The sequence below is a fragment of the Nerophis lumbriciformis genome, linkage group LG15 (genome assembly GCF_033978685.3).
Source record: "Nerophis lumbriciformis linkage group LG15, RoL_Nlum_v2.1, whole genome shotgun sequence".
In the NCBI taxonomy this organism is placed as follows: Eukaryota; Metazoa; Chordata; class Actinopteri; order Syngnathiformes; family Syngnathidae; genus Nerophis; species Nerophis lumbriciformis.
This window is the reverse complement of record NC_084562.2, coordinates 8,726,476-8,752,754: the sequence shown is the minus strand read 5'-3', so window position 1 is coordinate 8,752,754 and position 26,279 is coordinate 8,726,476. Positions and strand designations below refer to the sequence as shown.

The window sequence follows — 26,279 nt, the reverse complement described above, 5'->3', positions numbered from 1 at the left end:
GATTTGGATTAAACTTTTTGGTTTGAATTTAATATTTAGATTCCAGATTTAGATTTAACATTAGATTTAGATCTACCATTTAGGTTTAGAGTCAACATTAAGCACCCACACATACAAAATTATTTAAATTTAGATTTAACATTTAGGTTTAGATTTAACATTTAGATTTACATTCAACATTTAGTGCTCACATTTAGATGTAAGATTTACATTTGAGATTTAGATTTCAGATTTGGATTAAAATGTTTGGTTTAGATTTAATATTTAGATTTCAGATTTTGATTTAACATTAGATTTAGATCTACCATTTAAGTTTAGAGTCAACATTAAGCACCCACACTTACAAGATGATTTAAATTTAGATTTAACATTTAGGTTTAGATTTAACATTTAGATTTACATTCAACATTTAGTGCTTACATTTAGATGTAAGATTTACATTTGAGATTTAAATTTCAGATTTGGATTACATTTTTTGGTTTGAACTTAATATTTAGATTCAACACTAGATTTAGATCTACCATTTAGGTTTAGAGTCAACATTAAGTGCTCACATTTACAAGCTGATTTAGATTTAGATTTAACATTTAAATTTACATTCAACATTTAGATGTAAGGTTTACATTTGAGATTTAGATTTCAGATTTGGATTACATTTTTTGGTTTAAATGTAATATTTAGATTCCAGATTTAGATTTAACATTAGAATTAGATCTACCATTTAGATTTACAGTCAACATTATGTGCCCACATTTACAAGTTGATTTAGATTTAGATTTAACATTTAGGTTTAGATTTAACATTTAGATTTACATTCAACATTTAGCGCTCACATTTAGATGTAAGATTTACATTTGAGATTTAGATTTCAGATTTGGATTAAACATTTTGGTTCAAATTTAATATTTAGATTCCAGATTTAGATTTAACATTAGATTTAGATCTACCATTTAGGTTTAGAGTCAACATTAAGCGCCCACATTTACAAGTTGATTTAGATTTAAGATTCAGATTAAACATTTAGGTTTAGATTCAACATTTAGATTTACATTCAACATTTAGCGCTCACATTTAGATGTAAGATTTACATTTGAAATTTAGATTTCAGATTTGGATTAAACTTTTTGGTTTAAGTTTAATATTTAGATTCTAGATTTAGATTTAACATGATTTAGATCTACCATTTAGGTTTAGAATCAACATTAAGTGCTCACATTTACAAGTTGATTTAGATTTAGATTTAACATTTCGGTTTAGATTTACATTCAACATTTAGCGCTCACATTTAGATTTCAGATTTACATTTGAAATTTAGATTTCAGATTTGGATTAAACTTTTTGGTTTGAATTTAATATTTAGATTCCAGATTTAGATTTAACATTAGATTTAGATCTACCATTTAGGTTTAGAGTCAACATTAAGCACCCACACATACAAAATTATTTAAATTTAGATTTAACATTTAGGTTTAGATTTAACATTTAGATTTACATTCAACATTTAGTGCTCACATTTAGATGTAAGATTTACATTTGAGATTTAGATTTCAGATTTGGATTAAAATGTTTGGTTTAGATTTAATATTTAGATTTCAGATTTTGATTTAACATTAGATTTAGATCTACCATTTAAGTTTAGAGTCAACATTAAGCACCCACACTTACAAGATGATTTAAATTTAGATTTAACATTTAGGTTTAGATTTAACATTTAGATTTACATTCAACATTTAGTGCTTACATTTAGATGTAAGATTTACATTTGAGATTTAAATTTCAGATTTGGATTACATTTTTTGGTTTGAACTTAATATTTAGATTCAACACTAGATTTAGATCTACCATTTAGGTTTAGAGTCAACATTAAGTGCTCACATTTACAAGCTGATTTAGATTTAGATTCAACATTTAAATTTACATTCAACATTTAGATGTAAGGTTTACATTTGAGATTTAGATTTCAGATTTGGATTACATTTTTTGGTTTAAATGTAATATTTAGATTCCAGATTTAGATTTAACATTAGAATTAGATCTACCATTTAGATTTACAGTCAACATTATGTGCCCACATTTACAAGTTGATTTAGATTTAGATTTAACATTTAGGTTTAGATTTAACATTTAGATTTACATTCAACATTTAGCGCTCACATTTAGATGTAAGATTTACATTTGAGATTTAGATTTCAGATTTGGATTAAACATTTTGGTTCAAATTTAATATTTAGATTCCAGATTTAGATTTAACATTAGATTTAGATCTACCATTTAGGTTTAGAGTCAACATTAAGCGCCCACATTTACAAGTTGATTTAGATTTAAGATTCAGATTAAACATTTAGGTTTAGATTCAACATTTAGATTTACATTCAACATTTAGCGCTCACATTTAGATGTAAGATTTACATTTGAGATATAGATTTCAGATTTGGATTAAACTTTTTGGTTTATATTTAATATTTAGGTTTCAGATTTAAATTTAACATTAGATTTAGATCTACCATTTGGGTTTAGAGTCAACATTAAGTGCTCACATTTACAAGTTGATTTAGATTTAGATTTATTTAGGTTTAGATTTAACATTTAGATTTACATTCAACATTTAGCGCTCACATTTAGATGTAGAATTTACATTTGACATTGGCGGTATAGCTTGGTTGGTAGAGCGGCCGTGCCAGCAACTTGAGGGTTCCAGGTTCGATCCCCGCTTCCGCCATCCTAGTTACTGCCGTTGTGTCCTTGGGCAAGACACTTTACCCACCTGCTCCCAGTGGCCACCCACCCTGGTTTAAATGTAACTTAGATATTGGGTTTCACTATGTAAAGCGCATTGAGTCACTAGAGAAAAGCGCTATATAAATATAATTCACAAAAATTCACAATTTAGATTTCAGATTTGTTTTAAAATTTTTGGTTTAAATGTAATATTTAGATTCCAGATTTAGATTTAACATTAGATTTAGATCTACCATTTACGTTTAGATTCAACATTAAGTGCTCACATTTACAAGTTGATTTAGATTTACATTTAACATTTAGGTTTAGATTTAACATTTAGATTTACATTCAACATTTAGCGCTCACATTTAGATGTAAGATTTACATTTGAGATTTAGATTTCAGATTTGGATTAAACTTTTTGGTTTAAGTTTAATATTTAGATTCTAGATTTAGATTTAACATGATTTATATCTACCATTTAGGTTTAGAGTCAACATTAAGTGCCCACATTTACAAGTTGATTTAGATTTAGATTTAACATTTAGATTTACATTCAACATTTAGTGCTCACATTTAGATGTAAGATTTACATTTGAGATTTAGATTTCAGATTTGGATTCAACTTTTTGGTTCAAATGTAATATTTAGATTCAACATTAGATTTAGATCTACCATTTAGGTTTAGAGTCAACATTAAGTGCTCACATTTACAAGTTGATTTAGATTTAGATTTAACATTTAAATTTACATTCAACATTTAGCGCTCACATTTAGATGTAAGGTTTACATTTGAGATTTAGATTTCAGATTTGGATTAAACTTTTTGGTTTAAGTTTAATATTTAGATTCTAGATTTAGATTTAACATGATTTATATCTACCATTTAGGTTTAGAGTCAACATTAAGTGCCCACATTTACAAGTTGATTTAGATTTAGATTTAACATTTAGGTTTAGATTTAACATTTAGATTTACATTCAACATTTAGTGCTCACATTTAGATGTAAGATTTACATTTGAGATTTAGATTTCAGATTTGGATTCAACTTTTTGGTTCAAATGTAATATTTAGATTCAACATTAGATTTAGATCTACCATTTAGGTTTAGAGTCAACATTAAGTGCTCACATTTACAAGTTGATTTAGATTTAGATTTAACATTTAAATTTACATTCAACATTTAGCGCTCACATTTAGATGTAAGGTTTACATTTGAGATTGAGATTTGGATGACATTTTTTGGTTTAAATTTAATATTTAGATTCCATATTTAGATTTAACATTAGAATTAGATCTACCATTTAGGTTTACAGTCAACATTAAGTGCTAACATTTAAAAGTTGATTTAGATTTAGATTTAACATTTAGGTTTAGATTTAACATTTAAATTTACATTCAACATTTAGCGCTCACATTTAGATGTAAGATTTACATTTGAGATTTAGATTTCAGATTTGGATTACATTTTTTGGTTTACATTTAATATTTAGATTCCAGATTTGCATTTAACATTAGATTTAGATCTACCATTTAGGTTTAGAGTCGACATTAAGTGCTCACATTTACAAGTTGATTTAGATTTAGACTTAACATTTAGGTTTAGATTTAACATTTAGATTTACATTCAACATTTAGCGCTCAATGTAGATGTAAGATTTACATTTGAGATTTAGATTTCAGATTTGGATTACACTTTTTGGTTTGAATTTAATATTTAGATTCCAGATTTAGATTTAACATTAGATTTAGATCTACCATTTAGGTTTAGCGTCAACATTAAGTGCTCACATTTAGAAGTGGATTTAGATTTAGATTGAATATTTAGGTTTAGATTTAACATTTAGATTCACGTTCAACATTTAGCGCTCACATTTAGATGTAAGATTTACATTTGAGATTTAGATTTCAGATTTGGATTAAAATGTTTGGTTTAGATTTAATATTTAGATTTCAGATTTGGATTAAAATGTTTGGTTTAGATTTAATATTTAGATTTCAGATTTAGATTTAACATTAGACTTTATTTCTTTATTTTTTTTACATTGAATATGTTTTTTGCAATTTTTAATTTTGACAGTACCCCATAAGATATGTTTCAATTGCTGATGCGGGTTTATTGTTTTTTAAATGCGGCAGAAAATAACCCGTTCCGTACACTGTTGGTGGTGATTCAATGCCCAGTAGTGCGTAAATGTGTTCCTGTATAGTATTTCTCCAGCAATGGTCATGTGGTGACATCAATGATGGTATTTTGAGAGCTAATCATTGGACACAGGACATCACTGAAGGCCTAGGTGGGAAACGCACGGCCCGCCACTGCTCCTATTAGCTGCATTGTTACCCACCTCGTACTTTCCGTATTTTAGGTTTTTAAGTTAGAAGGATTGTGAATGATAGGAAAAAGTGCAGTTCCCCTTTAAGACCTTTGGCCTTGCGCTGAATCTCTAATAATCCTCCTGCTATGGCTGAATATTGCTTGATTTTGATTACGTTTTTTTTCTATTTTAGAAAGGTGCAATGGCGCATGTGACTAATGCGCAATAGAGAATCGTACCCTTTGAAAGCAAGTGTACAATTCATGTGAGGCATGAATCCATGTCAATTTCACCACTGGGTGATGCCGGTCTTTTCTTCTCTTCCCTCTGTTTACAAAACCAAACTCCACCCCCTGCAGGGATGATAATGACATCAGCCCACACACACAGTCAGCATTGTTTCTCATGCAGGTTTTGTGTCACAGCGAGGGTCGCCCACTCCCTGAAAAATAATTACTACAAGGGACAAGTCGTTGGCACGGCCGAGCATCTCGATTGGCTTCATCCTTTCTTGCATTGTGGTTTGTTTTTTTCTCCTCCTTTTTTTAAATTGTGTTAAACGATTTTTATACTATATGACTAAAACTTGAGTTAATTAGATGCATGTTTTGGAGTAAACATGGGAAAACAACTCGTTCAATAACTTATTTTTACACTTAATTAGGGATGTCCAATAATATCGGCTTGCCGATATTATCGGCCAATAAATGCGTTAAAATGTAATATCGGAAATTATCGGTATCTTTTTTTTTTTTTATTATCGGTATCGTTTTTAAATTTTTTAATTTAATTAAATCAACATACAAAACACAAGATACACTTACAATTAGTGCACCAACCCAAAGGGGGTTGTTTCTTTCTGTTATTAATATTCTGGTTCCTACATTATATATAAATATATATCAATACAGTCTGCAAGGGATACAGTCCGTAAGCACACATGATTGTGCTTGCTGCTGGTCCACTAATAGTACTAACCTTTAACAGTTAATTTTACTCATTTTCATTAATTACTAGTTTCTATGTACCGTATTTTTCGGAGTATAAGTCGCTCCGGCCGAAAATGCATAATAAAGAAGGAAAAAAACATATATAAGTTGCACTTTGGGGAAATGTATTTGATAAAACCCAAAACCAAGAATAGACATTTGAAAGGCAATTTAAAATAAATAAAGAATAGTGAACAACAGGCTGAATAAGTGTACGTTATATGAGGCATAAATAACCAACTGAGAACGTGCCTGGTATGTTAACGTAACATATTATGGTAAGAGTCATTCAAATAACTATAACATATAGAACATGCTATACGTTTACCAAACAATCTGTCACTCCTAATCGCTAAATCCCATGAAATCTTATACGTCTAGTCCAGGGGTCGGCAACCCAAAATGTTGAAAGAGCCATATTGGACCAAAAATACAAAAACAAATCTGTCTGGAGCCGCAAAAAAATTAAAAGCCATATTACATACAGATAGTGTGTCATGAGATATAAATTGAATTAAGAGGACTTAAAGGAAACTAAATGACCTCAAATATAGCTACAAATGAGGCATAATGATGCAATATGTACATATAGCTAGCCTAAATAGCATGTTAGCATCGATTAGCTTGCAGTCATGCAGTGACCAAATATGACCGATTAGCACTCCACACAAGTCAATAACATCAACAAAACTCACCTTTGTGCATTCACGCACAAAGTTTGGTGGACAAAATGAGACAGAAAAAGAAGTGGAATAAAACACGTCCTAGAAAGTCGAAGAAAGTTATACATGTAAACAAACTACGGTGAGTTCAAGGACCGCCAAAATTAGTAGGACAAAACGGCGCTCGCCAAATACTCGAATCAGTGACGCTGACAGTGTGCTTTATAACAATTAGGGAGGTTTGTGTCATGTTTGTCCTCCTACAGAAACCATATTAAAACAAAAAATATATTTTTTCCCCTCATCTTTTTCCATTTTTCATACATTTTTTAAAAAGCTCCAGAGAGCCACCAGGGAGGCGCTAAAGCGGCTCTAGAGCCGCGGGTTGCCGACCCCTGGTCTAGTCTCTTACGTGAATGAGCTAAATAATATTATTTGATATTTCACGGTAATGTGTTAATAATTTCACACATAAGTCGCTCCTGAGTATAAGTCGCACCCCCGGCCAAACTATGAAAAAGACTGCGACTTATAGTCCGAAAAATACGGTAACTGTTTTTATATTGTTTTACTTTCTTTTTTATTCAAGAAAATGTTTTTAATTTATTTATCTTATTTTATTATTTTTTCTAAAAAGTACCTTATCTTCACCATACCTGGTTGTCCAAATTAGGCATAATAATGTGTTAATTCCACGACTGCATATATCGGTTGATATCGGTATCGGTAATTAAAGAGTTGGACAATATCGGAATATCGGATATCGGCAAAAAGCCATTATCGGACATCCCTACACTTAATGTCCATCCTGACGAAACCCTAGCAGGGCATTGAATCAGAATCAGAAATACTTTATTAATCCCCGAGGGGAAATTAAGATTTTCTGCATCCTGCAACCTGCATCCTTTGACACAAAAAGCCGGAAGTGTGCACCACAAGTCTGTCATGATTAGTAGTGTTGTTGTTGAAGGGAAAAGCCAACGTTGCGATACGTCTATGAAACTAATATGTCGCTGTATGCTCAAAATAGGAAAATATTACATTTTATTATGAATGAGCCTGCTACTACATTACACATACATACTTACAGCGTGTATAAAAAAAAAACTTGATGGAGGCTTTTGGATACAGAGCAATTCTCATTGGCTCCATTGTTAGCTGACTTTTACTAACGTTTATTTACGACTTAGAGTGCATTAAAAAAAAAAGAAAAACACATGTGTTTTTGTCTTACATAAGGATTACCATGTACATAATATTGTACATGGTAATTGTTATATATTGTATATATGATATAAACATATAATTAGAGATGTCCGATAATATCGGACTGCCGATACATGCTTTAAAATGTAATATCGTAAATTATCGGTATCGGTTTCAAAAAGTAACATTTATGACTAAAACGCCGCTGTACGGAGTGGTACACGGACTTAGGGAGACGTACAGAGCGCTAATAAACCTTAAAGGCACTGCCTTTGTGTGCCGGCCCAATCACATAATATCTACGGCTTTTCATACACACAAGTGAATGCAATACATACTTGGTCAAGAGCCATACAGGTCACACTGACGGTGGCCGTATAAACAACTTTAACACTGTTACAAATATGCTCCACACTGTGAACCCACACCAAACAAGAATGACAAACACATTTCGGGAGAACATCCGCACCGTAACACAACATAAACACAACAGAACAAATACCCAGAACCCCTTGCAGCACTAACTCTTCCGGGACACTACAATATACACCCCCCGCTTTCCCCCCCCCCCCAACCCCGCCCGCCTCAACCTCCTCATGTCCCAAATTCCAAGCTGCTGTTTTGAGGCATGTTAAAAAAAAAAAAGCACTTTGTGACTTCAATAATAAATATGGCAGTGCCATGTTGGCACTTTTTTTTTCATAACTTGAGTTGATTTATTTTGGAAAACCTTGTTACATTGTTTAATGCATCCAGCGGGGCATCACAACAAAATTAGGCATAATAATGTGTTAATTCCACGACTATATATATCGGTTAATATCGAGTTGGACAATATCGGAATATCGGCAACAAAGCCATTATCAGACATCTCTACATATAATATAGTATATCAGTATATATCATATACTGTACATATATTATGTAAATATTACATATATGTTATATTTTATATTGCTACTCCGGTACATTTTTAGTCTATTTTATACCTGCATTGTCCTTTCCAGCCTTACATCTTCCCATCCTTTGTAACTGAGCTACTGTGTGGAACAATTTCCCTTGTGGATCATTAAAGTCTGTCTCAGTCTAAGTCCAAGTCAAAGGATTGTAAATGATAGGCAAAAAAAAAAAGTGCAGTTCCCCTTGAAGCCCAACATCTTGATTGAATACTTTACATTAGCTCCTTGTATGTACACTAATAGACTTAGACTTCCTTTTTATTGTCATTCAAATTTGAACTTTACAGCACAGATAAGAACAAAATTTCGTTACATAAGCTCATGGTAGTGCAGGATAAAAAAGCAATAAGGTGCATATATAAATAAATAAATATATATAAATAATATATAAATATATATATATATATATATATTAAAAAATATATATATATATAAATAAATATAAATAAATAAATAGACTACTGTACAGATAAATATATTGCACTTTCACATGCGTCCACGTTTATGTTATAATGTTAGGACACTGATAAATTAGGACTAACCGGAGACGGCCTGTGTGTTGTCACACATTCCACTTATTTGCTTTGTCACCTACAACACAAAGTTAAAATGTTGACGTTTTGTTCAGATAGCTTAGCATATATTGACCCGCATTCAGTAGCTCTGGGCCCTATGGGCAAATGCTCGGGGCGACATTCTCTTGGGGGGCGCTGCAAGGATGAGGAGCAAAAATGAATTCATATTTATTTGTGCTGAGCGTTCATTTCCATAAATAAAAAAAAACAACCTCTGGATAAACAGTTTTTTTTCAGTCCAAGGAACTCACTTTTGGCACAGCCTTCCATTAAAAAAATTAACTTTTTTTTTTTTCATATTAACCTTAAGCAATTTCTGTATTCACTTCGACTATTGTAACTTTAAGCGCTGGAGTGCAATTTTTCTGTTTTCACTAAGCATGTCAAATTGAATGCATTAATCAAAATAATCAATACAAATGTTGCAATAATCATGTATAGTTGCAGATAAGTCAATATTATTTTGAGTGCACATGCTCTTTGACCTTGAAAATGTTTGTGTATGACATTTTGACAGTAAAATTGCAATTGTGTCACAAAATTGGGGTCTTTTTCTCGGCCAGTGAGTGGCACGTCAAAGAATCACTCGATTAAAGGAGTGTTTTATTTTCCTATATTCAAACAGTTATTTTTTTTAAACTGTGCGTATTGTTACTGTGGCCTAAATGTTAAATACACTTGTTAAATAAAACCTCTGTCTTGTTTTTAATGAATACTTAGGCCTCCTAAGTTACAGTATTTTTAATGTACCGTATTTTTCGGAGTATAAGTCGCAACGGAGTATAAATTGTACCTGCCGAAAATGCATAATAAAGAAGGAAAAAAACATATATAAATCGCACTGGAGCCCGGCCAAACTATGAAAAAAACTGCGACTTATAGTCCGAAAAATATGGTAGGTCATTATGGTGGTACTTGAAGAGCCAAATGTTTTCTGAAGTGGTACTTGCTGAAAAAAAGTTTGAGAACCACTCTTCAAGGTCATCAAATTATGTAAGCAAGTAATTTACTTTTGGAATTAATCCAAATTCCAAAAGTGTGATAATCGGATGTCCATCCATCCATCCATTTTCTACCACTTGTCCCTTTCGGGGTCGCAGGGGGGCTCGCTGAAGCCTATCTCAGCTTCATTCGGGGAGTAGTCGGGGTACACCCTGAAATGTATAATTTGACAACACCCAATAATATCAAGTACCGTATTTTTCGGAGTATAAGTCGCACCGGCCGAAAATGCATAATAAAGAAGGAAAAAAAACATATATAAGTCGCATTTTTTGGGGACATTTATTTGATAAAACCCAACACCAAGAATAGACATTTGAAAGGCAAATTAAAATAAATGAAGAATAGTGAACAACAGGCTGAATAAGTGTACGTTATATGACGCATAAATAACCAACTGAGAACGTGCCTGGTGTCATACCGCGGTGAGGAAAGTCTTGTCTTGGTTTTTTCTGTCTTGTGATTTGCATGTTTTATTTTGAAAAGCAACTCCTCTTGTTTCAGATCACGGGTCCTTCCTCTTGTGTCACCAGTCTGACGTCATCCCTGACCCTTGATTATGTCCACCTGTTTCCCATTACCCTCATGTTCCATATAAGCCCATGCCTCCCCTTGTTCTGTGCCAGATTGTCTTGAGCTTTCGTGCCTGTCTAGCATCCATGTTCATGTCTATGCCTTGCCTCGTCCCATGTCTACTTCTTTGTATCCAGAAATTCCCACGCTGTAATTTTGAGTTACATTTTTTTCCTCCCTCAGAGCGACTTTTGTTATCTAGCCTTTTTCAACCGCAGTGGTAAGTTATGATTTTTTTCTAATGATCTTCCTTCCTCAAAGTTTTTCAGTGGTTTTTTGTTTACATTTATTAGAATAAGATTTAAGTAGTAATTTTTATAGTCATTATATTCTTCCTCCTGTTGGAGCGTTTTTTTGTTAAAGTTTTTATAGCAGATACGGTGCTAATTATAGTTTGTCTTTATTTTCGTATTTCCTCCTTTTGGAGTGATTTTCGGTTTTTCCCTTTTTGGAACTTTTTTTCGCTGTCTGTTTTTGTGACTCATAGTAATTGATTATACTCTGCTCTGGAGGTTTAAGAGTTTTCAAAATAAAAGCTTTCCCATCTCTGCATCTGAGTCCCTCCCTTCGTCCAAGCCTGACACCTGGTATGTTAATGTAACATATTATGGTAAGAGTCATTCAAATGTAGGTCTAAGTGAGACCTACATAGAGGCTTTTGTTTCATGTCGCTACGACATTTCTACTGGAAGTTATAGGCAGTTTTGTCTGTGTTTTCTTCCTAGGGGGCACGAGAGCGCAATTTTGAGTTTTGGGGTTTGGTTTTTTTATTAGATGGCAATTTTCGCCAGTCCTGATGTGTGTGTCAAATATGGTGAGTTTTGAAGCATGTTAAGGGGGTCAAATTACAGCTCAAAGAGGCAGCGGAATAATAATAATAAAACCTTATAAATGCAATAGGGTCCTCTGTCCCAAAGGGACATTGCGGTCCCTAATAAATAAAGAATAGTGAACAACAGGCTGAATAAGTGACGCATAAATAACCAACTGAGAACGTGCCTGGTATGTTAACGTAACATATTATGGTAAGAGTCATTCAAATAACTATAACATATAGAACATGCTATACGTTTACCAAACAATCTGTCACTCCTAATCGCTAAATCCCATGAAATCTTATACGTCTAGTCTCTTACGTGAATGAGCTAAATAATATTATTTGATATTTTACGGTAATGTGTTAATAATTTCACTCATAAGTCGCTCCTGAGTATAAGTCGCACCCCCCGGCCAAACTATGAAAAAAACTGCGACTTATAGTCCGAAAAATACGGTAATTTGTTAAATTATGTTCTATTTTTAATGAGCAACTATGCTATAATCTGGCTCCTTTACAGTCGGTACACTGCACTGTCCCTAATAAATTAATATATAAATAAATGAAATAAAAAAATAAAAAATAGTGTGGCGGAAGTCAGGGACAAATTTGATTGGTGAAAATGATAAAGATTGGGCAAAATGTGCCAGGAAGTTGTAAGGATAGGACAAAGGATTTGCGAGGATTGGTTGAATATGCAAGAATTATTTAAATCTCAACATTGTGGATGTGAGTGTGAATGTTGTCTGTCTCTCTGTGTTGGCCCTGCGATGAGATGGTGACTTGTCCAGGGTGTATCCCGCCTTCCGCCCGATTGTAGCTGAGATAGGCTCCAGCACCCCCCGCGACCCCAAAAAAGGGAATAAGCGGTAGGAAATGGATGGATGGATGGATTGTGAAATACAGCTATGGATGTTTCTGGCCTGTGCATTTGCGCATGTGAATGAAAAACAGCCATTTTTAGTGGAAAAAGCCTCTGATGTGATGCATGTTTTTTACTCACCAGAGGGGGCGCTCAGGCACTCCTTTAAGTTACACTTCTGCATGGTCTCCGGATGCGGCTCGTGGTCACACTGAGCTTGATCGACTTCTTCTTCTGTCTCCGTCTTTGTGTTCACACACTTGACGAGTCGATGCTGTACTCCGCTGCCACATGAAGCTGAACACTGAAATGAGAATTTGAAGAAAATTTTGAAAATGAAGCAAATGCTCTGTTTAATATAAACCCCAAAACCAGTGAAGTTGGCACGTTGTGTAAATCGTAAATCAAAACAGAATACAATGATTTGCAAATCCTTTTCAACCTATATTCAATTGAATAGACTGCAAAGACAAGATACTTGACGTTCGAACTGGTAAACTTTGCTATTTTTTGCAAATATTAGCTCATTTGGAATTAAATGCCTGCAACATGTTTCAAAAAAGCTGGCACAAGTGTCAAAAAAGACTGAGAAAGTTGAGGAATGCTCATCAAACACTTATTTGGAACATCCCATAGTTGAACAGGCTAATTGGGAACAGGTGGGTGCCATGATGGGGTATAAAAGCAGCTTCTATGAAATGCTCAGTCATTCACAAACAAGGATGGGGCGAGGGTCACCACTTTGTGAACAAATGCGTGAGCAAATTGTCGAACAGTTTAAGAACAACATTTCTCAACCTGCTATTGCAAGGAATTTAGGGATTTCACCATCTACGGTCCGTACTATCATCGAAAGGTTCAGAGAATCTGGAGAAATCACTGCACGTAAGCAATGATTTTACGGACCTTCGATCCCTCAGGCGGTACTGCATCAAAAACCGACATCAGTGTGTAAAATATATCACCACATGGGCTAAGGAACACTTCAGAAAATTACTGTCAGTAACTACAGTTTGTCGCTACATCTGTATGTGCAAGTTAAAACTCTACTATGCAACGCGAAATATATTTATCAACAACACCCAAAAACGCTGCCGGCTTCGCTGGGCCCGAGCTCATCTAAGATGGACTGATGCAAAGTGGAAAAGTGTTCTGTGGTCTGACGAGTCCACTTTTCCAATTGTTTTTGGAAACTGTGGGCGACGTGTACTCCAGAACAAAAAGGAAAATAACCATCCGGATTGTTATAGGCGCAAAGTTCAAAAGCCAGCATGTGTGATGGTATGGGGGTGTATTAGTGCGCAAGACATGGGTAACTTACACATCTGTGAAGGCACCATTAATGCTGAAAGGTACATACAGGTTTTGGAGCAACATATGTTGCCATCCAAGCAACGTTACCATGGACGCCCCTGCTTATTTCAGCGAGTCAATGCCAAGCCACGTGTTACATCAACGTGGCTTCATAGTAAAAGAGTGCGGGTACTAGACTGGCCTGCCTGCAGTCCAGACCTGTCTTCCATTGAAAATGTGTGCCGCAATATGAACCCTAAAATACCACAACGGAGACTGTTGAACAACTTAAGCTGTACATCAAGCAAGAATGGGAAATAATTCCACCTGAAAAGCTTCAAAAATTAGTCTTCTCAGTTCCCAAACGTTTACTGAGTGTTGTTAAAAGGAAAGGCCATGTAACAGTGGTAAAAATGCCCGTGCCAACTTTTTTGCAATGTGTTGCTGCCGTTAAATTCTAAGTTAATGATTATTTGCAAAATAAAATGAAGTTTCTCAGTTCAAACATTAAATATCTTGTCTTTGCAGTCTATTCAATTGAATATAAGTTGAAAATGATTTGCAAATCATTGTATTCTGTTTTTATTTACGAATTACACAACGTGCCAAATTCACTGGTTTTGGGTTTTGTAAATTAATAAGTAGCACCAGGATTTTGCTCGTTTTTTTGTGATTTCATGGCAGCTTTTACAAAATGTACTGCAAAAGATACAATGTTTTTAGACATAATTTTCATCAGTTGGTAATTCACAAATTCACTATCAGTATTTTAAGTATTTTTTGGAACTGTGACACACTGTAATAAATGGTCACTTTAAGAAACATATTTTTATTCAAGAGCCTTCATTCTTTATTATTATATATTTGACAAAACCCAAAACCAGTGAAGTTGGCACGTTTTGTAAATTGTAAATAAAAACAGAATACAATGATTTGCAAATCCTTTTCAACGTATATTCAATTGAATAGACTGCAAAGACAAGATATTTAATGTCTGAACTGAGAAACGTGTTTTTTTTTTTTTTTTTTTGCAAATAATCATTAACTTAGAATTTAATGGCAGCAATAAATTGCAAAAAAGTTTGCACAGGGGCATTTTTACCACTGTGTTACATGGCCTTTCCTTTTAACAACACTCAGTAAACGTTTGGGAACTGAGGAGACACATTTTTTAAGCTTCTCAGGTGGAATTCTTTCCCATTCTTGCTTGATGTGCAGCTTAAGTTGTTTAACAGTCTGCGTCGTGATATTTTACGCTTCATAATGCACCACACATTTTCAATGGGAGACAGGTCTGGACTACAGGCAGGCCAGTCTAGTATCTGCACTTTTTTACTATGATGCCACGCTGTTGTAACACGTGGCTTGACATTGTCTTGCTGAAATAAGCAGGGGCTTGGATGGCATACAATCAGATCGCGCTAATGTTCTTAGACAACTTGGGTAAACTGTTAAAGGGAAACTGCACTTTTTGGGGGAATTTGGTCTCATTCACAATCCTTATGTAAGACAAGAACACATTTGTGTTAATGAATTCTAAGTCGTAGATAAACGCTAGCAAAATTCACCTAACAATGGAGCCAACGGGAGTCGCTCTATTCCTCCTATAAAGTGCTCTAAAAAACATCCCGGCACCTCCATCAATGTTTCATATACACACTGTAAGTATGTAACGTAGTAACAAGCACATACATATAACATGTATGTGGAAGGAGGTGTGGCCAGCGCTGCCTGCAGGAGCGGAGGTCACCGCCTCTGTCCATGGTGCTGAGGACAGAGCACCATCAGACGGGGGCGTGGCAGTGCCAACGGTGAGACACAGCTGAACAGGTGATTAGTTTTCCCAGGTGGTACGAGTTGTCTAATCACCTGTTGTCTTTAACAGTAGCGGTCGGGAACAGCAGGAGGAGGAGGGCTTGGAGAGTTTGGAGCGGAAGGACACGGACTGAAAAGTCGAATAGTGTAATCATTAAAGGTGAATAAAACCTTGTTCAACTCTGAACGCCAGACTCCTGTGAACGTGTGTGATCAGCGGATGTAACATTTACATACTTTGCTCATTTTAAGCATACTGCGGTGGATTAATTTCACAGACACATTACAACATTCGCTATTCCCTTCAACGACAAATCTACAGATCATGGCAGACTTCATGAGGGACAACAAAAACTATTTTGGGACAAAAACTTATATTTTTGATAGTGATGTGCAGATCGATACCGATATCGATACCTTTTCCTTATGCTCTAATATAAATTCTCAAATCAAAAATAATAATACTTTTGATACTTTAGTTAATAGAAACAATGCACAGTATGTATTTTATAGGAACACAGACTAAAGTGACAAAATCATTGAGATCAGTGTTTCTTAACCATAGGGCCACTTAGAGAGTGGCCAAAAAATATCTGTTTCTCAGCAGTGACCTGTATGGGCGGCAGCGGTACTCAGTTGTAATACACTTTCCCACCACTTTGGGCGGTAATGACAATCTCAAACAAACAGAAGAAGTCTAGAGCTAAAGTCATACAGAAGTTTCTTAGGCGCAAAAATTATGACTACAGTGGTGAAGCAACAACAATAAAAATGCACTACTTTTAAAATTTTTACCAGACAAAAGACGTATATTTGCACAAAGTATTGGTTTCGGATCAGTATCGCCGATGCCGACCAAAATTTTACTCTGCATTGGATGGGAATGAAAATCAGTGGTATCGCACAATACTAATTTTTGAACCTGAATGTACGGAGGATGGGCTACACGTTTTAGAAGCTGTGAGCTAAACAGATCCAGCTTTAGTGAAACTAAGCATTGTGTAGCAGTACTGCCAAGCGCTCAACAAGATATACAAACTATAAACATGTTATTAAAACAACCCCTTACTGAACAATGTCTGCTCTCACTGGGATGCCGACTGATAGGATGTTTATATCCTTCCGTTTAGAGGACGAAATCATCATAATCCTCACGAAGGGTTAAAAAAAAAAGTATTTCCGTGTCTAACTCGCCATCTCCGGTTCTAAGTTGGCTTCTACTCTGCAGGTGAGAAGCATGATTTATCTAGAATTAACGTTTACCAACTTAGAGGCTAAGTAGCAGCTCACTGGTTCAATATGTCAATCTAGCAGCATAAGATAGTTAGCTAACTGTGATCATAGCATCCCCAAAAATAGTTCAGTGGCCTAGTGGTTAAAGTGTCCGCCCTCAGATCGGTAGGTTGTGAGTTCAAACCCCGGCCGAGTCATACCAAAGACTATAAAAATGGGACCCATTACCTCCCTGCTTGGCACTCAGCATCAAGGGTTGGAATTGGGGGTTAAATCACCAAAAATGATTCCCGGGCGTGGCCACCGCTGCTGCCCACTGCTCCCCTCACCTCGCAGGGGGTGATCAAGGGGATGGGTCAAATGCAGAGGACAAATTTCACCACACCTAGTGTGTGTGTGACAATCATTGGTACTTTAGTCTGCGGTAGCGCTCAAAATACCGATATCGCTAATACTTGGTTAATATTCAGGTGACGACATGTAAATGGAGTATTGTTGTACATAGGGGATGTGAATGATAGGCAAAATTCCCTCCAAAAAGTGCAGTTCTCCTTTTAAAACATGATTGGTGTTGGTAAATAGATAAATGCATGAAAGATTATTATCAGACGTCAACATCTCTGTCAATTTAAACTAAGAAGTGAGGATGTGGATGGGCGATGCAGGCCATTGCTGGGGCACATTTCATCAGTTATAAGTTTGAGTGTTTTTCAGGGACTCATTCGATTGGCAAACAAGACAATGATTGGTCGAAATGTGCCGGGGAAATTTCGGGGATTGGATGATGTTGCAAAGCCCGACATAATTGGCGGGGAGTGTCTGAATTTGCACGATTTGGATCGCAACGTTGCAAAATAACAAAATGTCCAGGTTCACTTTGCTTCTCCAGCAAGCTGCATTTCGGTTTGATATAAAATACAAAAGATGCATAAAGAGTTTTCCTTGTGCTTGTGTAGGTTCTCTCCAGTCCCAAACAACATGTGTTAGGTTCATTGAAAACTCTAAATCACAGGTGTCACACTCACTGGGCCGCTTATAAAAGTGAACCCATGTACAGTCGTGGTCAAAAGTTTACATACACTGGTAAAGAACATAATGTCATGGCTGTCTTGAGTTTCCAATCATTTCTACCACTCTTATTTTTTTGTGATAGAGTGATTGGAGCACATACTTGTTTGTCACAAAAAACATCCATGAAGTTTGGTTCTTTTATGAATTTATTATGGGTCTACTGAAAATGTGAGCAAATCTGCTGGGTCAAAAGTATACATACAGCAATGTTAATATTTGCTTACATGTCCCTTGGCAAGTTTCACTGCAATAAGGAATTTTTGACCACTCCTCTTGACAAAATTGGTGCAGTTCAGCTAAATTTGTTGGTTTTCTGACATGGACTTGTTTCTTCAGCATTGTCCACACGTTTAAGTCAGGACTTTGGGAAGGCCATTCAAAAACCTTAATTCTAGCCTGATTTAGCCATTCCTTTACCATTTTTGACATGTGTTTGGGGTCATTGTCCTGTTGGAACACCCAACTGCGCCCAAGACCCAACCTCCGGGCTGATGATTTTAGGTTGTCCTGAAGAATTTGGAGGTAATCCTCCTTTTTCAATGTCCCATTTACTCTCTGTAAAGCAACAGTTCCATTGGCAGCAAAACAGGCCCAGAGCATAATACTACTACCTCTATGCTTGACGGTACGAATGGTGTTCCTGGGATTAAAGGCCTCACCTTTTCTCCTCCAAACATATTGCTGGGTATTGTGACCAAACAGCTCAATTTTTGTTTCATCTGACATCACATGGACTAAGATAAGACCTTCTGGAGGAAAGTTATGTGGTCAGATGAAACAAAAATTGAGCTGTTTGGCCACAATACCCAGCAATATGTATAAGGAGAAAGGGTGAGGCCTTTAATCCTAGGAACACCATTCCTACCGTCAAGCATGGTGGTATCATGCTCTGGGCCTGTTTTGTTGCCAATGGAACTGGTGCTTTAAATGAGACAATGAAAAAGGAGGATTACTTCTAAATTCTTCAGGACAACCTAAAATCATCAGCTCGGAGGTTTGGTCTTGGGCACAGTTGGGTGTTCCAACAGGACAATGACCCCAAACACACGTCAAAAGTGGTAAAGGAATAGCTAAATCAGGCTAGAATTAAGGTTTTAGAATGGTCTTCCCAAAGTCCTGACTTTAAACGTGTGGACAATGCTGAAGGAACCAGTCCATGTCAGAAAACCAACACATTTAGCTGAACTGCACCAATTGACGGTAGAAATGGTGCTCCTAGGATTACAGGACTCACCTTTTCTACTCCAAACATATTGTTGGGTATTGTGGCCAAACAGCTCAATTTTTGTTTCATCTGACATCACATGGACAAAGATAAGACTTTCTAGAGGAAAGTTCTGTGGTCACATATAATTGCCTAATGCGGGGGTCAGCAGCCCGCGACTCAAGAGCCACATGCGCCGCCCTGGTGGCTCTATGGAGCTCTTTCGAAAATGTATGGAAATGGAAAAAAAAATGGGGTGAAAAATATATTTTTTGTTGTAATATGGTTTCTGTAGGAGGACAAACACGACACAAACCTTCCTAATTGTTAGAAAGCCCACCTTTTAATAGGTTTGTGTTTATGCTTCACTGATGAGAGTATTTGGCGAGCGCCGTTTTGTCCTACTAATTTCAGCGGCCCTTGAACTCACCGTTGTTTGGACTGTGACGCAACGGTTTGTTTACATGTACAACTTTCTCTGAGGCTGCCACAGAAAGACGTGTTTTATGCCACTCCTACTTTGTCTCATTTTGTCCACCAAACGTCTTATGCTGTGCGTAAATGCACAAAGGTGAGCCTTGTTGATGTTATTGACTTGTTGGAGTGCTAATCAGGCATATTTGGTCACTGCAAGCTAATCAATGCTAACATGCTATTTAGACTAGCTGTATGTACATATTGCATCATTATGCCTGGTTTGTTGGTATATTTAATTTCCTTTACTTATATCCTCTGTGTATTTAGTTAGTTTTGTCCATGTTTCATGACACATTATCTGTATGTAATACTGGCTGCATGTCTGATAGTTGTTTGTGGGCCATGTTGTTCCAGACCACAGCAAACATTACCCAGCTTGCAACGTTTGTAATAAATCCATTAGAAGAAGACAGCTGTTGTTTACTTTAATTTGGATACACACATCTATACCTTTGGCCATTTTAAAACAGTCAGTTGCAGGAGTTATCTCACCCTCTGAGAAGTTTTATTAATGTTTTCCAATGTTATACAAATGTGTAGAATAAATATTATATTTCAACATTTCTGTCAACGAAGATTTGCGTCAGCCTGTGACACAGTTATTTTGATAGTAGGCTATTATAGCTAATGAGCCACTTACTTCATGTGTTGCCATCATTATAACACTTATATAAGTCCTTTAATTTTTTGCGGCTCCAGACAGATTACTTTTTTGTATTTGTAGTCCAATATGGCTCTTTCAACATTTTGGGTTGCCGACCCCTGGCCTAATGGTATTATTACACAATTGGCCCTTTATGTGATGATTATTATTTACCAACAAACTGATGGAAAACTCGCTTTGGAATCAGAAGTCAAGATGACAAGCAGATAATAAAGTTGCACTTGGAAAAATAACAGTAGGTTAAGAAAAACTTGAGAATTTTTTTTCTGTCAACATTGAAATACATTTAGCAAGAACGATAGAAGTGCCTTATTGACGCACATTGGTGGGCCATGACAAAATGATGCAGCTGGACAGATCGATTTTGATGCTCTAAATTGGTCATCAGTCTTTTTGTGTCAGCCTTGTGACTGATCCAGCTGGGATAGTCTCCAGTTTCCCTGACACCAGACCACATCATCTGTATTGAAACATAACATATGAATATTGCACTAATGACCACAGTCAAAAAGTTGTGTCATTTATGTGTGTTTATGCTTTTTGTGATTCTACCACATCAATAATATTCATGTTTTCGCTCATTTTTTTTTAAATTTTTTATTTTTTTTGTATAAAATACTGTCTGTTCTTTTAATTTTTTTAATTTTTGTTTGTTTGATATTCATTGTAAAGTTCAGCTGTTTTTTCAGTGGGGCCCTGGCTCCACTGCAAGCATGAATTAATAAAGTCAAGTCAAGTCAAGTCATTCACTCAAATACTATCAGGGGTTGTTTTGCCCCTACTTATATGATTTGGATCAAGGCGACTATGTGGGAAAAGGTTTGTTGGAGCCCTGGCATAAAGAGGACTCATGTGGAGTAGCAACAGAAGAACATCAATGGGGTAATGAGTCATGAGGGTTGATGTGAGTCATGGCACAAACTGAGACGCTGATGAATGCTGCAGCTGCACCAACCTGGCTTGTGTAAAATTCCGAATTAAACATGAAAATGTCTCCGAAATTCCATTCAAACGAGTGTGCAACCAGAAAATAAAAGTGCCATTTCAAATTCGAATTGAACGTTTTGTAATTTCTATTGATAATGTTGGTGTATTCCAGAATCAGGCTTTACAGTATATTCTATATATAATGTGTTTACATAGTTACAATAATGTTACTATGTACAGTCGTGGTCAAAAGTTGTAAAGAACATAATGTCATGGCTGTCTTGAGTTTCCAATAATTTCTACAACTTTTTGTGATAGAGTGAACATTCATGAAGTTTGGTTCTTTTATGAATTTATTATGGGTCTCCTGAAAATATGACCATATCTGCTGGGTCAAAAGTGGACATACAGCAATGTTAATATTTGGTTACATGTCCCTTGGCAAGTTTTACTGCAATAAGGTGCTTTTGGTAGCCATCCACAACCTTCTGGTTGAATTTTTGACCACTCCTCTTGACACAATTGGTGCAGTTCAGCTAAATGTGTTGGTTTACTGACATGGACTTGTTTGAGCTGTTTGGCCACAATACCCAGCAATATGTTTGGAGGAGAAAAGGTGAGGTCTTTAATCCCAGGAACACTATCCCTACCGTCAAGCTTGGTGGTGGTAGTATTATGCTCTGGGCCTGTTTTGCTGCCAATGGAACTGGTGCTTTACAGAGAGTAAATGGGACAATGAAAAAGGAGGATTACCTCCAAATTCTTCAGGACAACCTAAAATCATCAGCCCGGAGGTTGGGTGTTAGGCGCAGTTGGGTGTTCCAACAGGACAATAACCCCAAACACACGTCAAAAGTGGTCAAGGATTGGCTAAATCAGGCTAGAATTAAGGTTTTGGAATGGCCTTCCCAAAGTACTGACTTAAACGTGTGGATAATGCTGAAGAAACAAGTCCATATCAGAAAACCAACAAATTTAGCTAAACTGCACCAATTTTGTCAAGAGGAGTGGTCAAAAATTCAACCAGAAGCCTGTGGATGGCTACCAAAAGTGCCTTATTGCAGTGAAACCAAATATTAACAGATTTGGTCACATTTTCAGTAGACCCATAATAAATTCATAAAAGAACCAAACTTCATGAATGTTTTATGTAACAAACAAGTATGTGCTCCAATCACTCTATCACAAAAAAAATAAGAGTTGTAGAAATGATTGGAAACTCAAGACAGCCATGACATTATGTCCTCCACAAGTGTATGTAAACTTTTGACCACGACTGTATATCAGTAGAGTCAGTCAGTAGACTCGCTATGGAGGCGCTAAAAACTACAACATGGATGACGGGGAGAAGACGCAGTCAATGTGGAGGCACGTAGACGGCACATTCCGAAGAGACAGCCAGAAAGCGGTAAAACATAATCAATGCAAAATGTTAACCAAAGAACCACCATCACATATTATGACAACAAGAAAGTGTTTTAAATGTAGGAAAAAATCATAATAGAACCCATTTAAATCACTATAGGTAACATAGCCTAGGCACTGGTGGTGTTATATTTTTTGGTTTAAAAACTTTGTCCCTTTAACATTAAAATGTGAGTTAATGAATTAAAATTCGATATTCAGAATTTTGCACAAGCCTGGTATCAACGGTCATAAACCCCACTGACGACAAACAGATGTGAAGGGGCTTAAAACACTTAACATGTTTTGCAGGTTTTTTTGTTATATTTTTGCATCCCTGAACCTTGTTGTAGTCTATTAAAATCATCGGCCTTCTACAGTATTTGTATCACTGCTCGGAACGATGTCGGCTTCACAGCATGCCTTGTGTTAGATTTTCTTAGAATCAAGTAGATGGCAAGTGTCACATAGTTGTGGCGTGTCGGTTCTTTGCACCTCGTCTCTGGTAAGTACCTGTTCCCAAAGTCCTTTGAGCCACTGAGCACAAGGTCGAGTATTACAGCGCCGGGTGTTGCTGGGCTGAAGAGCTACGTCACAGTGGTCCTTCACTGGGCAGGTAACAATACGCTGTTGCCCACCTCCTCCGCAAACTTCTGAACACTGGGAACGACACAAACAAAAGGCATGCAATGTATGGGTGGCTAAAGTGCACATCCTTGGATTTTTATATTTGAAGGAAAAATATTTGATATTTTTAGTTCACATGCATGGATGATTTTGCCACTAAGACCATTTTTTTGAAGCCTGTTTTATTAAAGGGGAACATTATCACAATTTCAGAAGGGTTAAAACCATTAAAAATCAGTTCCCAGTGGCTTATTTTATTTTTCGAAGTTTTTTTCAAAATTTTACCCATCACGCAATATCCCTAAAAAAAGCTTCAAAGTGCCTGATTTTAACCATCGTTATATACACCCGTCCATTTTCCTGTGATGTCACATAGTGATGCCAATACAAACAAACATGGCGGATAGAACAGCAAGGTATAGCGACATTAGCTCCGATTCAGACTCGGATTTCAGCGGCTTAAGCGATTCAACAGATTACGCATGTATTGAAACGGATGGTTGTAGTGTGGAGGCAGGTAGCGAAAACAAAATTGAAGAAGAAACTGAAGCTATTGAGCCATATCGGTTTGAACCGTATGCAAGCGAAACCGACGAAAACGACACGACAGCCAGCGACACGGGAGAAAGCGAGGACGAATTCGGCGATCGCCTTCTAACCAACGATTGGTATGTGTTTGTTTGGCATTAAAGGAAACTAACAACTATGAACTAGGTTTACAGCATATGAAATACATTTGGCAACAACATGCACTTTGAGAGTGCAGACAGCCCATTTCAGGTGCGCTAAGAACATATATTTTTCCACGATTTCAGCACTCAGGTTAACCATACCTAAATAGACACAAAATACTGCATTACACAAGACTACTCGAATGTACTCGAATGATTGAAAAAAATAAATGTTTTTAAGCTAAATTATTGGTAAACACAGTTACGTAAAACCGCGAGTAATGAATAAAGTTTTCATCAATTAATATATTCTGTAGACATACCCTCATCCACTCTCTTTTCCTGAAAGCTGATCTGTCCAGTTTTGGAGTTGATGTCAGCATCTGCTTTGAGTGTCGCAGGATATCCACACATTCTTGCCATCTCTGTCGTAGCATAGCTTTCGTCGGTAAAGTGTGCGGAACAAACGACTGACCATTTCGTCGGCTTTCCCCACAGCCTCGTATTTTGAACAAATTTCGTCCAATTTCTTGCCACTTTCGCATCTTTGGGCCACTGGTGCAACTTGAATCCGTCCCTGTTCGTGTTGTTACATCCTCCGACAACACACCAACGAAAGTGAGAAAATGGCGGATTGCTTCTCGATGTGACGTCACGTTGTGACGTCATCGCTCCGAGACCGAATAATAGAAAGGCGTTTAATTCGCCAAAATTCAGCCATTTAGAGTTCGGAAATCGGTTAAAAAAATATATGGTCTTTTTTCTGCAACATCAAGGTATATATTGACGCTTACATAGGTCTGGTGATAATGTTCCCCTTTAAGTTGAGCTGGTAAGAAATGTAGGCTAAAGGGAGGAAAAAAAATTAACATTTGGCAAAATTCGGTTTAATAGCATACCGTATTTTTCGGACTATAAGTCGCAGTTTTTTTCATAGTTTGGCCGGGAGTGCGACTTATACTCAGGAGCGACTTATGTGTGAAATTATTAACACATTACCGTAAAATATCAAATAATATTATTTAGCTCATTCACGTAAGAGACTAGACGTATACGATTTCATGGGATTTAGCGATTAGGAGTGACAGATTGTTTGGTAAACGTATAGCATGTTCTATATATTATAGTTATTTGAATGACTCTTACCATAATATGTTACGTTAACATACCAGGCACGTTCTCAGTTGGTTATTTATGCCTCATATAACATACACTTATTCAGCCTGTTGTTCACTATTCTTTATTTATTTTAAATTGCCTTTCAAATGTCTATTCTTGGTGTTGGGTTTTATCAAATAAATTTCCCACAAAAATGCGACTTATACTCCAGTGCGACTTAAATATGTTTTTTTCCTTCTTTATTATGCATTTTCGGCCGGTGCGACTTATACTCCGGAGCGATTTATACTCCGAAAAATACGGTAATTAGGATCTCAAAAAGTCACAGAGACTTGAAAGATGAATGGCACCATGTCATAAACATTCTTTTCAGACAACTCCCACTAGAGCAGAAAGAGTCTCAGTTGAAGGGGTATGTTACTCACCTGGCCCCAAGAGGAAGTGTACCAGTCTAGACATGGCTGAAGGTTACAGGGAACATGGCTTTGTGGCCTGGAGGACATGGCTCGACAGTGGAATGGTCGCAGAGGCCGATGATCCCGCATGTCGAAACACTGGACCTCCCGCGATTTAACGCCAACGCCACAACTCTTGGTGCACTAGGAAATGACAACAAAGAACGAGGGGTGGGAAGAAGCATCGATAGGTCGACAAACAGTGGCACCTGGCTTTACGAACCCCACATTATACAAACTTGACGATTTACGAACAAAAGACCGACCAAATTATGCTTTGTTGTACAAACCCCGTTTCCATATGAGTTGGGAAATTGTGTTAGATGTAAATATAAACGGAATACAATGATTTGCAAATTATTTTCAACCCATATTCAGTTGAATGCACTACAAAAACAAGATATTTGATGTTCAAACTCATACACTTTATTTTTTTTTTTGCAAATAATAATTAACTTAGAATTTCATGGCTGCAACACGTGCCAAAGTAGTTGGGAAAGGGCATGTTTACCACTGTGTTACATGGCCTTTCCTTTTAACAACACTCAGTAAACGTTTGGGAACTGAGGAGACACATTTTTTAAGCTTCTCAGGTGGAATTCTTTCCCATTCTTGCTTGATGTACAGCTTAAGT

General features: G+C 36.3%; 2 protein-coding genes across 2 annotated transcripts in view; one reads left to right on the top strand and one right to left on the bottom strand.

The window, feature by feature from the left end:
- Window positions 1–11,382, top strand: part of calml4a (calmodulin-like 4a) — a 66,648-nt gene extending 55,266 nt beyond the window's left edge. The window contains exon 6 of the mRNA XM_061974922.2: window positions 10,938–11,382. The gene's annotated coding sequence lies outside the window, so the exon portion shown is untranslated. The remainder of the gene's footprint in view (window positions 1–10,937) is intronic.
- The window catches only part of adamts7 (a disintegrin-like and metallopeptidase (reprolysin type) with thrombospondin type 1 motif, 7), a 310,295-nt gene that overhangs the window by 29,291 nt on the left and 254,725 nt on the right, over window positions 1–26,279 (bottom strand). The window contains exons 21-23 of the mRNA XM_061974905.2: window positions 25,616–25,789; window positions 23,287–23,433; window positions 12,827–12,989 (exon numbers count right to left, since the gene is read on the bottom strand). Coding sequence (XP_061830889.2) covers window positions 12,827–12,989; window positions 23,287–23,433; window positions 25,616–25,789 — 484 coding nt within the window. The remainder of the gene's footprint in view (window positions 1–12,826; window positions 12,990–23,286; window positions 23,434–25,615; window positions 25,790–26,279) is intronic.